Raw genomic sequence first — 14,805 nt, forward strand, 5'->3', positions numbered from 1 at the left:
AAATAATTTAAATTGTTTTTAAAAAAAAGTAAAGAAAAGATTTTGTGTAGTGGATGAATAATTATTATTAGGAGGTGCTGTCAGCACCAATGTCGTCAAAATATTGAGATAATTCCTAAAATGGAAAGTTTTTAAAAAATCTGTTGTTCCATTGGAAATTCTTCAAACACAAGTTATCTATTCCACTCCACTCCTTTACTAACCCTTTGAAAGAGAATTATGTTGTCCATGGAATCCAGATTTCTACCCAAAAAAATAAACTATTGATGGAGAAATTTAAATGAATATTGTTGTTGTATTTGTAAAAAAAAATAATTATAAAAGTTGTTTATGTTTATTCGTCGTCTTCCTCTTGTTCCTCTTCTTCTTCTTCAAAATCTTCCTCTTCAAAATCTTCATCATCTTCATCTTCATCATCATCGTCGTCTTCATCATCTTCATCACTATCTTGAACAAATTCATCACCAAAATCTTCATTTTCAATTTCATCGTTATCATCTCCAGCAATTTTCTTCCAATCAAACATATTTGCAATATTATCGTCAAGAGGTTCATTTTTAACTTTAACTGTTGTTGAGGTTGTAGAGGTTGTTGAAGTAGTTGTTTCTTCATCATCACTATCATCTTCATCTTTAATTTCTTCTTCTTCAGTTTTTAATAATGGTACTTGTTCTGAATCACCAAAATAAGATTCAGCCAACACTCTGAGTTGAGGATCAACTTGTTGAGAACACTCTTCCAAAATTCTAACCAAACCCTTTGCAAATGTTTGGTTTTGTGGAATGTCACAATAGAGTGTCAAGGCGTGACCCTTGTTACCCTGTCTACCAGTTCTACCGACTCTGTGAATATATTGTTCTAGTGAAGTTGGGAAATCATAGTTGATAACGAATCTAAGATTATTGATATGAATACCTCTACCCAAAATATCAGTGGCAACCAACACTGTCATTTTACCGGCCTTGAAATCATTGATTACTTGATCTCTTTCATGTTGTTTCAAATCACCATGAATAGCACCACACTTGTATTTTCTTGATTGTTTAGTCAACATCTTTTCAATTGCCAATGACAATGGTTTAACACTTCTTACATGATTTACAAATATCTAAAATTAAATCAACAAAAAATTAAAAGAAGATTAATAAATACTCTATTCTATCTTTATCTTTTTTTCTTTTTCTTTTTTCTTTTTCTTTTTGTCATACTAAAATTAAACTTCTATTTCTCATTGTAGTTTCTTTTGTGAAAATAGAATCAAGGAATTTAAATAGATAATCTTGTCTTTGATCTTCTTTGATGACTTTGACAACTTGTTTAACGTTTTTGGTGATGACTGCTGTGTTTTCTTCGTTGGCTGAACTTGATTTGACTCTGATTTTGAGTGGATTCTTGAGCCATTTGGTGGAGGCTTCTTGCATGGTCTTGGCAAAGGTAGCACTAAACATGAGTGTTTGACGATCGGGACGGATCTGTTCAGAGATCTTTTGGAGTTGGTCACCGAAACCGAGTTGGAGCATTCTGTCGGCTTCATCGAAAATGAGTAGACTGACACGACTGAGTAGACCGACTACCTCTTCCGATCGCTGGATGAGATCGACCAGACGACCGGGTGTGGCAATCACGATTTCATTGTGCTCTTGTGAGAGAATCTCCTTTTGTTCGTATGACTTGACACCACCGTAAATGGCAAGACTGTGAATACCCAATTTAGATCGGAGAGGTTTGCAGACGGCATCTACTTGTTGAGCCAACTCACGAGTTGGAACGATGATAAGAACGATCGGTCCACGAATAGGTGGCATTCCCTTGACTTGTAGACCACTTCTTTGCTTCATTTGTGCGAGTACGTGTGGGATGGCTGGCAACAGATAACCAAGTGTCTTTCCACTACCAGTCTGGGCAATAGTCAACACATCATTGCCAGTCATGACAGCACTCCATGCCTGTGATTGGACGGGTGTTGGTTCCTTGATGGCCGAGTACTTGTTGCGCAAAAAGTCGATAAACTTCATCATCGACTTTGGAATATCGACATCGTCCAACGACACGATCGGTCTTGGTAGCGGCGATCGTAGTCCCTTTTGTGATTTTACCGGTTGTTGTTCTGCTTGACCTTCAATAGACACCAATGAACCTGTCAACTCGGATGTAATAGTTCTTTCAATCTTTACTTTGAGACGTTTACGTACGGCCAATTGCTCGGCGAGTGGCATCTTGACAGTCTCTTTCCAAAACTTTCTTTGTACTGATGGTAGTTTGGCAAAATGAATGTTCTTGGCCAACTCCATACGATCTCTGATTCTCTTTTTAAGCTTCTCTTTTTTACTCAACTTGGGTGTCATTCCCTTCAAGTTGATTTCGTCGTCCATCTCTTTCTCCATGTCTTGTTCGAGCTTTGATTTCTTGACCTTGTGCTTGTTGAGGTGTAGTTGATCGGGACCGAGAATCTCGGTACTTGCAATATCATCGGTGGCATAGGCAAACACTGTATTAGAGGCATCGTCAAGAATGTCAAAGTTATCAAACCCGTCACCACCCTCGTACACGTGATTACGAAGACGTTTGAGCGAGTTCTCCTCCGACCGCTTATACTCTTTTATACTAATATCATCTACATCTTCCAACTCTCCATCCTTTCCTCTTACAGACATAGGAGCTCTCTGTTTCTTTTTCTGATAGATGGTTGGAGGTCTATTCTTTTTTGCTTCTCCACTCTGTCTTTGTTTGATTGGGTTGGCTACCGTTGTTGGTGCCATCTTTTTTTTATTAAACTTTTTCATCTCTCTCTCTCTATGTATAGTACTAAAGTAGATTATATATATATCTAACTACTTTGTATTTATATGTATAAATGTATATGTATATAGAAAATAAATAAATAAATTCAAAAATAAATAAAATTGTGAAAATGAACGAAAGACGAAAATAATAGCAGAAGAGAGGTCGGCACATCTTGCAAAAATTGATTAAATAATACAAATAATAATAATATAATACATTTATAAATAATCATATTTAATATATGTTTGTTTGTTTGTTAGTTAGTTAGTTAAACAAATGAATGGAATACTGCAGTTGCTGTTTATTTATTGATTTGTTTGATAATTTACATTTTTTAAAATTATATAAGCGCAACTTTACTTTCTTTGGACAACATCAAATTGCATTTCAGCAACACCGGTAATACCACATTTAATCTTTTGTCCAACCTTGATTGGACCTACACCTGATGGTGTACCTGTTAAAATTAAATCACCTTCTTCTAATGTCATTACTCTACTAATCGATTGAATTAATTCTGGAATACTGAGATAGATAGATAGATAGGGTAGAGTAGTTTAGTTTGGTGATGGTTAGTTATATTTATGATTGTGATTATAATATTTTCTTTTCTTTTCTTTACCCAAAGATCATTTTATCAGTATAATCTTTTTGTTTGACTACATCATCAACTGATAACCATAATTCGACTTTGGAAGGATTGGCAATCTTTTCTTTTGGGATAAAGTCAGATACTGGACAAAAGGTATCGAATCCTTTTGCAATGGTCCAACATTGACCTTGTTGCTTTGCCTTTGATTGAAGGTCACGTGCAGTCAAGTCAATAGCCAAAGCATAACCTCCTACAAAGTCCATTGCATTGGATGCATCGATATCCTTGCCCTTCTTTCCAATGACAACACCCAATTCAATCTCGTGATGAACGTCGTTTGTTTGCTTTGGTATTTCAATAGGACTGCCTTGCAAGCAATAAGATGACTTTGGCTTTAAGAAAAAGAATGGTTCACTTGGTACTTCATTACCCAACTCTTTTGCATGTGCTACATAGTTTCTTGCTACTGCTACAATCTTTGTACCTTTTTCCCAAAACTTGATCAAATTACTCATTCTCTCTTTAGTATATATAATATAAATATCTCTATCTATCTAATCTATCTGATCAATATTAAACAAAGTGAATTGAACAACGCATTGCGCATCCCGAATGCGAAAAATTTAATATTGATATTAATTTAAATCAATCGAACTTTCATAATGTTGGGAATGAAACTAATACCGAAATCAATCAATCTTTAGATTTATGTTATAATTATACAAAATTTGAAAAAGTTTATTATTATTAATTTAATAAATAAATGTTATTACTATATTATTATTATTATTAACTTGAATTGAATTGCCTATATTATTATTATATTATATGTTTGAGTTGGTTTGTTGGTTTGTTTGTGTTTAGAATCTACCATTTCTATAATCATCAAATGCTTGTTTAATTTCAGCTTCTGTATTCATTACAAATGGTCCATATCTAGCAATTGGTTCATTGATTGGAGCACCAGCTACTAAAATAAATCTACATCCATCGTCACCACCAGTTGCTTCAATGTGAGTGGCACCGGTACCAGTTAATACACCGATATGAGACTCTTCCACTTTTTTCTGACTTCCCTTTGGTCCAAAGAATCCACTGCCTTGGAAGACATAGGCAAATGCACTGTGTCCAGTTGGAATCTCTTCAGAGAATTTAGAGCCTGGTGACAACTCGACATCAAGGTAGAGTGGATTGGTAATGACACCAGATACAGGACCGACTGTACCACGATAGGTACCAGCTAGAACCTTTACCTTGACACCATCACTTTCAACGACCGGTACATCTTTTGGTGGAATGTCTTGGTATCTAGGTTCCATCATTTTATGTGTTTTTGGAAGATTACACCAAAGTTGGAATCCATGCATCAAACCTTGTTCCTGTTTAGGTAGTTCAGAATGAATGATACCCTTGCCAGCAGTCATCCATTGAATCGACCCTGGTCTTAATAATCCTTTATTTCCTTTATGATCTTTATGTTCCATTGATCCTGCCAACATATATGTTACAGTCTAAATAAATACATAAATAAATAGAATAGAATATTAGTATTTAGTAAATCTATTTCTATTTCTCTTTATCTTTATCTCTACATACCTCAAAACCACGATGTGGATGTGAAGGGAAACCAGCAATATAGTCATCCTTTTTATCACTCTTGAATTCATCAAGTAAGAGGAATGGATCCAAGTCTGAGATTGGACCGCCAATGACTCTCTTTAACTTTACACCTGCACCATCGCTAGTTGGGATTCCTTTTGCTATTTTTGATACTACTCTAGATGCCATTGATGTATGTTTGTTTGTTGTTTATGTGTTTGTTGTATATATATATGTATTTAATTAAATAATTTAATGATGAATAATAGACACTGAAACTAAAGAGTTATATAGCAAAGGGTTAATATTCTTGAAGACAAATTTAATTCAAAAAAATCGAAATTTCGTAGGTTCATGAATCTTATTCCGGAAGTTTGCGAGGACGTCTAGATCATATTCTCATTCCTCTTCTGAGGTTTATTTAAAAATTCATAGTTAATATATTTAAGTTATTTATTTATTTATTTATTTATTTACTTTGCAATAATGACATCGCAGCTAACTTTATCACGAACATGTTGACTAACAGATCCGATAAGAGCTCTTTTGATAATACCCATTCCACGAGTACCCAAGATTAATACATCGGTTTGATTATTCTCTACAGCATCCAATATACCCTTTTTAGGATCTACATTCATTAAGATTGTATCATTTGGCATCTAATTATAAAAGAGAGGAAGGGATATTAATATCCGATATTTAGTATTGTAAGGTTGGTTGTGTTAGGGTTAGGGTTTGTTTGTTACATACACCACTTTCTGAACACATTTTACTATAGTTTGTTAAAAGTGATTCAGCCTTTTCTACATCAGTTGTTTTGTTGGTTGGACAACATGTTACTATACTAACATTGTCACCACTTTTATAAAGGTCTTTGGCAATTTGGAATGCCTTGTGTGACTCTTCAGTTCCGTCAATAGCTACTAAATACTTCATTCTCTCTATTTCTTTTACTTTTGTTCTATATATATTTACAAATTGTATAACACTTTAAAATTGATAGGTTGATATTTAGTTGGTTGGTTGTAGCAATCCATATCTCATATAGATATCTATCTCCCCAAAGTATTACTTAATTAATTTAATTAATTATTTTCAATTAATTTAATAATTTTTTTTTTTTGTTTTTTTTTGTTTTTTTTTGTTTTTAGAGTATTTTAAAAAGGTTATTACCATTTTTGGAATTATTATGTTTTCAATATTGTAAATTGGTTTGTTTGTTTGTGATACTTTTACAAAAAAAATAGTTCATCCTTATTTTTTATTTATTAATTAATTATTATTTTAAAAAATGGAGATGAGGAGAGAAACAAGGAAAATAATCGAGCCAAATGAGACGATTGCAGAGGTGTGGGTGGCAACCGAGATGGCATATTTATAAGGGAGAGAAGATGGTACTTGTGGAACAACACCACATAGATAAAAGTCATTTGGACAGTGGAAGGTGACGTTGGAGGGGAGTGAGATGGTCTTGCCACCAACATCACATGTGAGCCAGTCTTGGTTGTAGAGTACTTGTAATGTGTTGTTGGCGCTGCATCTGGTGACCCAACAAGCAAGATTAATCTTGTCGTCGCCACCCTTGGTGTACTCGTAACAATAGCTGTTGGCGCCAAACGTCTCATAGACAGAGTTGTCTGGTGTGACTGAAGTGTCGAGACAATAGACATTGTTTTCGGCTTGCGACGATTTATAGACGTCAGTGTATGGACACAAATCCTTGAATGAATAACCACCACCAACGGCTGGGTCTTCAAAGTGTTGGAATGGTGGTTGAAGTGTTTGTTGGTATTTGGCGAGTAGCAAGTAGCCCTTGCCAGAACGTGTGGCCGAGCATCCCTTGACACCACCATTTGTTCCTTCTGCTGGGAAGTCCCAATACCCTGGATAGTTCCATGACTTTTGACTGCACCCCTCTGGGAATGCGCAACCCATACCCTTACCCCAAATCAATGGTTCAGCCTGTGCCGACTCATTGATGCTATACCATCCGGTATCCTTTAATAGAGCCAATGTAAGGTTGGTATAAGGAGCAATAACTTGTCCATACCCAATCATATCTTCCTCGCCAAATGGTGTACCCTTCCAATGACTAATATTAGTTCCTGGACCACCAACATTTTCCATTTCTGGACCAATCAAATCAGAGCAATTGAAATGATCACGAACAAATTGTGTAGCAAATGGAGTAGTAAGGAAATAACGTTCTCTTGAATATGATTGACCAGATGGTGTTTCAAACATATCTGTTCTTATTAAAAGTGGTCCTAGGATAAACAAAAAAAAAAACAAAACAAAATTAGTCTATATATTTTTGTTTAAAATATTAATATTAATGTGTTTACACACCTCCTGGATACTTTAAACCAGTATTTGGATTAATCCAACCTGGCATGGCAGACGAGGAGAATCCGAGAGAATGTGTCACTTCATGTACCATTACACGGAAATAAAGCTCCCAATCTGGTCCTTGTCTAAGGGTAGCGTTGACAAATGGTGAAAAATAGGATGGATTTAGATTGGTAAAAGAAACCAATGGTCTACCAGAGACATTGTCTGATATACAAGTGGCTGCGTAGGCAATGGTGGATCCTGGGACTGGATGTGATGAGAGGAATAGAACCATATCTGCATTGAAACCAGTGGTAGACCATGTAGGGTCCAACTTTAAGTATTGTCCTTGTCTTTGACATGCATAGGTACCGGAACTTGAAACCTTGTTGATTTGATTATAGGTGGTTGGTACGGTGAGAAGTTCCTCAAAGAATGAAACAACCTTTTCACCAACAATCGAGATGATTGCATTTTGATAGGATTGTGATGCTACGTCGGCTGCCTTGCAAGTCCAAATACAAGGTGTTCTTCCAGTTGAATCACATGCAACTTGAGCAGTACCAGAACCTGGGCCTCCAATAGTAACCTTTTGATTGACATAACTACATGTTTGTGGTTCATTTTGTGGGTTCATGTAATCAGTGTTTAGAAGTATTCTGAATGGTCTTTGTAAAATGCCTCCAAACTTGGCAGAAGGTTCTTGTTCTTGTTCTTGTCCGACCTCTGCATCTGGACCAGATGGGATAGGCGATGGTTGTGGAGGACTATCCTTTGTCAAGTGATCGTGTACACAATTGTGTTTGAGTGGTGCATGGTCCATTGGCATCTCACCATTATTCAACTTTCTAAGTTCTGCTGCATACTTTTCAATCAATTCATTTTGCTTGTCTGTAAGTGGTGCACGAATGATTCTACGAAGTGTGCTTGGGTTATTATTATTGTCATGATGATTCTCCAAAGTTGATGAAACTACTATTAAAACATTAAATAATACTATTATACATAGTATTGATAACGTTACTTTCATTCTCCTCCTAATCTATCTATCTACTGCTATCTGTATTTTACAACTTATTTATTAATAAATGTTTAAAGCGCATGCTTGCTTTTCTGAGTGCATTGTGCACACCGTCGTGCAGCTGATTAACAAATTAAATCAATTTTTTGGTGTCATCATCATAAGGCAGTCTTCGTGTATGGGTGAGGGAAACAGCCTTTGTGACCCAACTGTATCCAACGATGTTTTTTTGAGAGGACACACCCAAACTTTTCAAAAAAAAACAATCAAGATCTTGATCGATTCCAACTGCCAATGGTCAACTATCTATCCAACCACCGTACGTGAAAAAACAGATATTTTAGTTTTACTTAAAGACAAAGGGTTATTTTAATTTGTTGTGTTTGTATTAACTGTTTTCGAAAACAGGTAAAGTAAGAATCTTTTTTGTTTTAATTTATTAGAATAAAAGGAATGGTAGTATTACAAATAATAGTGGTACAATGATCATTGAATGAGAGGAGGAAGTTGATATTTTGGATGACCAAGATAGGATGCTGTTGTTGAAAATGAGGTTCTTGGAGATACCACCGCAAATGTTAAAGTTTGGTGGACAAACGATAGTGTTGCCGTCGCCAGTCGAGATGAGTTGGTTGCCAGAGTTACAGGCAAACCATTGGTTGTTGTATCCAATCTCCATGGTATCGTTGTCTGGATTGCAACGTTGTGGCCAACATGCATTTTGGATGGTTGACGAACCAGTTGGAACATATTCGAAACAAAGACTGTCACTTCCAAACACCTCGTAGACATTTTTGTTTGGTGTGGCAGCAGTATCAAAACAATAAGCTGTGTTTTGTTGGTACGATGTCGAATAGACATCAGTATAGGGACACTTATCTTTAAAGAAAAAAGCTCCACCAGTACGCTTGTCTTTAAAGTGTTGTTGGTATGGTGCCAAGTCCCCACCACTACCATCTACTCCATAGATGAGGTACCCCTTTCCAGATCGAGTGGCACTGCAACCTCTTGTATTAGACACCGTGGAGGCGTTTGGAAAGTATCCAGGGAATGCCCAAGACTCTGGTGTGCAAGTTTCTGTGAATGGACAGCCAAGTGACTTGCCCCAGATCAATGGTTCCGACTTGGTGTTGAGTACTTCATCGTCCAAAACATACCATCCGGAATCGTACAATAGAGCCAAAGTCAACTTGGTCAATGGAGCCTTGACTTGAGCAGACCCCAACATCATCTCCTCGCCAAAGAAAGTTCCCTTCCAATGACTCATAACCGTTCCCGATCCACCATAGTTTTCCAACTCTGCACCAATCAAACTTGAACAATTAAAATGTTCACGAACAAATTTAGTGACTGTTGGTGTTGTAAGATAATATCTTTCTCTTGAATAGGTTTCACCTAATGGTGTTACACCTTGATATGTTGTTGTAGTTGTTGGTGATGCTACACAAAAATAAAATAAAATAATAATATAAATTAATATTAATATAATTATAAATATATATATATCAATCAATCTATCAATCTAAACATACTTGTATATTTTGAACCAGTTGTTGGATCTAGAAAACTATTATAAAGATTTCTTGAGAATCCGAGACCATGGGTAACCTCATGAATAAGGACTCTGTAGTACATTTCCCAGTCTATTCCAACTCGATTAGCTGGTGTTGCAAATTGAGTGAACCTGTTTGGATTCATATTGATGAATGCGACGGTCGGTCTGCCAGTAGCTTGGTCTTGGGCACATGCAGATGCGTAGGCAAGGGTGGAACCGGGGATAGGATGTGAGGTGACATAGAGAATGAGGTCACCGTCGAATCCTTGGGTCTGCCAATTAGGGTCGAGTTTGATGAATTGTTCCGAACAAGGGTATGTGTTGAGTCCAGCACGAACATAGTTGGTCTTGGCCGTACCAGAGATATTAAGAGTCGATTGGTACATATTTACAACCTTGTCAATAACAATACTGCTAATTGCATTGGCATAACTTGTAGTGACAAGATCCGATGCGGTACAAGTCCACACACAAGGTGTCGATTTAATAGTGGCACAGTCTTGTGTAGCAACTCCACCATATGGACCAGAGATATTAACCTTTTGACCAATATGGAAACAAGTTTGTGGTTCCAAACTTGACATCAAAAAGGTTGTATTGACAATAATACGAATTGGGTGTGATGTTGGTGGTGGTGGTGTAGCAGTTGGCAGTTTGTTGGATGTGTCTCCGTTAGAACCTGTTACATCAGGGATCGCCGATGATGATGATGATGATACAGTCGATGTAACAGCCATCTCGATGTTGGCTCTAGTTGTTGTTTCAGCACCGATAAGGGTGTCGTGAATACAAGTGTGGCTGAATTCTTCAACTTCTGGCATCACACCACCATTGAGTAACAATAACTCACTTGCATACTCGTTGAATAGTTGTTTATCTCTTGGTGATTCACTTATATCTAATAGTTGTTTAGCATGAATACTGACACAATGTGATGATAAAAGTAGTAGTACTGTTGTTGCAATGATCACCAACAAAGAAGTGGTTGTGTTAAAAAATATCTTCATCCTCCTCTTATGAAAGATTTTTAAAAAAACAAAACAAATAAATAAAAAAAATAAAAAAAAAGATAATAGATAGATAGATAGAGATATAGAGATCTTGTAGTAGTGTTACAACCATCTATTGGCCTGTTGGATCTCTCTGGTCGATCACCCAATTCCGAGCGACACCAGTTCCTTTCACAAGAAAAAAAAGTTTTTTTTTTCCCAACCGACACGATCATCGTCATGTGGCAGTGGAGTGGAAATCCAACGTACATCCAAAACTACCTCTTGATTGCTCAATAGGTTTTGGAAAGCGTTGTACGACAACTCGAGAATCCCATCCATCAGTTCTTTAAACAACAATGATGATGAGATAGATAGATATAAAAAAAGAGGAGATGGTTTGGATTTACAACTGATTTTTTAAACAAACCGAATATTACCATTGTGTTTGTGTGTTTGACTGTTCAAGTCAAAGAGTTATTTAAAATATATATATATAAACATGGTGTGTGTATGTGTAATGTACATTACAATGAACATGATAGTTTTCTGGATAATTATATATATAACGGAAAATGTTTGCTTTATTTTGATTATTATTAAATGTGTATAAAAAAAAAAACAATATTATTTGTTTCTTTTTTTTTTTTCTTTCTTTTGGTTGTTTTAAAAAATTATTATTATTTGTTTTGTTTTGTTGGTTTGATTTCTAATCTATCTATCTTATCTATCTTGTCTATCTACTTTTTTATGATTTTGATTTTAAAAATCCTTTCCTAATCTACAATAACGTAAACATTGTAAAAACATGACAATGGTTGGTGGAACATTTCCTTCAATCATCCACTCACCAGTTCCAACCTTTGATACTAAACCTCTGGTTGACCATTTGTGAGAGAGGTTTGAATTTTGGTTGAGGTATTCGTTACTTTCTGGATCCCAGATGTATTTTAGGAATGGGTCACCATTTGAATCGTACCAAGCTAGCCAGACACCGTTGAATTTTCCACTACCAAGATTTCTAGGACTGTCTTTGGCGGCGACGAGTAACTGTCCGTTCCATACATACTTTAGTTCCTTGGCACGGATACTTGGCTCTAAATGGTCAGTGTTAAAGATGGTACCGTCGGCACGATACGTCCATTCTTCACCATGACTACTACGCACCACACCTCCAGCAATCGATCTTCTATAGTTGAGTACTCCACCATTAGACCCAATCACCTCGAGCATTGTCTCACGGATATATTGGTTGATACACGATTGATTCGTGTCAAAGTTGCGTCTGGGAAGTCCGTCAATAGCCAACATCCAAAGTGAAGCTTCTCTCTCTGAAGTGGCTCTAACTATAATCTTGATGGATGGGTTTTTTACATTCAACATAAAACAATGTTTAAATTCAGTATATTTTGTACATGGTGCAATTGAAATAATATTATTTAATGCTATTTCTTTTTTAATCTTTGTGCTCTAAAAATAAATTAAAATAAATAATTAATATGTTATAAAAATATATATTATATTATATATTTTTAATTGGTTACATACAGATTGACTTGAACAAATAGAAAGTTTTTCACAAGATAAAACAAACCATTGTTCTTTCCAAACTACTAATGGTCCCTTTTTACATTTTTTAATCAAGTATCCAGATTTGTAGACGTATCCATTTTCATCTGGTTGATATAGTTTGGTGGTACTTTCAGTACTTTGAATTAGAGAATGAGCAACCTCTGTTGGGATGGTTGGTAGATCACTTGGCATTTGACCATCTTCTAAATATTGTTTAATGGCAAACACATACAATCCCAAAGTATGTGTCTTCTTTTCAGTGATATTTGGTTTCTTTACCTCTGATTCCATTGCCAATATTTTTTTGGCAATTGATGCAATGGATTGAGCGATAATATCCATTTCAGCCAATTTTTGTTGTTGTGATTCTATTATTTTCTTTTGTTGTTGTTGTTCTTGTTTTTGTTGTTGTTGCAGTGATGATGATGATGAATCCTTTTTATCTTTTTTATCTTTCTTTTCTTTTTTAATTATAACTTCTGTATCTGTTTCTGATCCTTGAATATTATTAAATGGTGATAATATCTAAATATAACAAATAAAAAAAGAAACATATTAATATTAATATTATTATATATTTCTTTTTTTTGTTTTATACCTTTGAAATAATTCTTGTATCAGTTATTAAATATTCATATTCTGAATGAAGAATATCCTTTGATAGAGTTGGATTGGATAAGACAATCTTTTGGTATTCACTCATTTTACCAAGAATGAATTCACAATTGTTGATAGTCTCTCGTTTGTTGTTTTCCAGTTGGTTCTTTTGGTGTTGTTGGTTGGAAATCGTCATGCCAGAGGATTGCTGGGCGGGTGTAAACGAGACGGACTTTCTAGCAGACGCCTTTAACACGGGTGACATGGTCAGTGAGAGACGTATGGGTGACAGAGGGTGCTTGACGGCTGCGTTATCCTTGTTGCCAGTGTTGGGTGATGTTGGCGGTGAGTTGACAACATTCTCTTTGTTGTCATTATTGGCAGCAGCGGTGGAAAGTGATGCCATGAGTGGAGAGATGGATGTTGATCCATTAGATGAATTGAGTGAAGAGGATGAAGTGGTGGCAGCATGATTTTCATTGAGTGGCGTGGAGCAATGAATGGGAGTAGACTTGACGGTGGTGGTGGTGTTTTGGAGTTGGTCTTTATTAGAGACAGGTGTCAATGGATAGAAATTAGTTGGATGTGAGACTGGTGTATTATTACAACTGTTGTATTGATAGTAATTGGTGTTGGTACTACTACTGAGAGTTGGGGAGAGTGGTGTGGAGGGTGCTGTTGCGAGATAGTCTGATCCGGTGAGCGGAGCATATATCTTGGTGACCTCATCCAATTTTAATTGTTGTGATATTCTGATACTGCGACGATGTAGTGTGTTGTTTTGCTTTTTCTTTTTTTCTGATGTCTTGTTGGCTGATGGCGACGAGATGCTCGAGACACTTGATGCAGCCGACGGACTATTGCAGATCGATTGGACATAGGCAGGTGTGTTGTGGTATGGTACAGACGAGTGGAGAGACAATGCGTTGGCAGTTGATTTAGACGGCGACCCCTTGGCCATCGAAGTGCCAAGGTCAACCACAAACTGTAGCTTGGAGGTGGCCTGTCGCGTCAAAGTGGCCGATCGTATCTTGTGGATGGGACTCTTGGAGTCCTTGGCTCCCTCTATATTCTTTCTCTTTTTCTCCAACTTTGTTGGTGTCAAATGACTATCTTGTAAACTACTCATATTTTTTTTAAATTAAATACAAGATTATCCAAGGAAATTAAATAAATAATAATAATACTAAATATTCAAAAAAAAAAAGAGAGATAATATTAATATTAAAATTCAAACCAAAATCAAAAAGTGTTAGGTGACAACAATATATAATTAATATTAATATTAATGATTATCATTGACGGAAATGACAACAATGATAAATGATAATTTTGTTTTTTTAAAATAAAAAAAGTGTAGAGATGAATTAATTTAATTTCCTGTTGTATAGATCTAAATGAGACGATGATTTGTTTGATTTAATTTATCCATCCATACCCTTCCTTCCTTCCTTCTTGTATTTTCTTTCCAAAATATTTTTGGTTGTTTCTTTTATATGTTTTATTATGTCTGGGAATATATATATATAACTATAGTGTGGAGGTGATAATTAACAATAATAATAATAATAATAATAATAAAACAAGCTTTGCTTATTTTCGTCATCAACCCAAAGTTATCGTCGTTCTCCGTGTTGCCAAAATATGGTCTCCCACGGATGAGGATTAGCAAGGTTAGGACATGTTACTACTAATAGGGTGAGGGTGTAGTCGGACTACTTTGGAGCGACCCATTGTTTTTCCAAACATCATCATCATTGAT

General features: G+C 35.8%; 4 protein-coding genes across 4 annotated transcripts; all 4 read right to left on the reverse strand.

Moving 5' to 3' along the window:
* Positions 1–334: 334 nt before the first annotated feature.
* Positions 335–5,164, reverse strand: DFA_01545 (uncharacterized protein; the record flags this gene model as incomplete). Its single annotated transcript, XM_004359452.1, has 6 exons — positions 335–1,108; positions 1,209–2,805; positions 3,145–3,309; positions 3,407–3,896; positions 4,248–4,887; positions 4,973–5,164. 6 exons carry the CDS (start codon positions 5,162–5,164, stop codon positions 335–337), a joined length of 3,858 nt encoding a protein of 1,285 aa, XP_004359509.1.
* A 284-nt stretch (positions 5,165–5,448) lies between these two features.
* Positions 5,449–5,914, reverse strand: DFA_01546 (uncharacterized protein; the record flags this gene model as incomplete). Its single annotated transcript, XM_004359453.1, has 2 exons — positions 5,449–5,637; positions 5,729–5,914. 2 exons carry the CDS (start codon positions 5,912–5,914, stop codon positions 5,449–5,451), a joined length of 375 nt encoding a protein of 124 aa, XP_004359510.1.
* A 348-nt stretch (positions 5,915–6,262) lies between these two features.
* On the reverse strand, positions 6,263–10,892 carry DFA_01547 (uncharacterized protein; the record flags this gene model as incomplete). Its single annotated transcript, XM_004359454.1, has 4 exons — positions 6,263–7,245; positions 7,328–8,284; positions 8,898–9,770; positions 9,863–10,892. The coding sequence occupies 4 exons, from the start codon at positions 10,890–10,892 to the stop codon at positions 6,263–6,265; spliced, it is 3,843 nt and encodes a 1,280-aa protein (XP_004359511.1).
* Positions 10,893–11,636: 744 nt separating this feature from the next.
* On the reverse strand, positions 11,637–14,172 carry rcdP (uncharacterized protein; the record flags this gene model as incomplete). The annotated part of the gene is made up of 3 exons (XM_004359455.1): positions 11,637–12,344; positions 12,423–12,971; positions 13,045–14,172. 3 exons carry the CDS (start codon positions 14,170–14,172, stop codon positions 11,637–11,639), a joined length of 2,385 nt encoding a protein of 794 aa, XP_004359512.1.
* Positions 14,173–14,805: the final 633 nt, after the last annotated feature.

This window comes from Cavenderia fasciculata (genome assembly GCF_000203815.1).
Source record: "Cavenderia fasciculata unplaced genomic scaffold Scf_Dfasci-F-a-25c12.r2-5, whole genome shotgun sequence".
Taxonomy (NCBI): domain Eukaryota; phylum Evosea; class Eumycetozoa; order Acytosteliales; family Cavenderiaceae; genus Cavenderia; species Cavenderia fasciculata.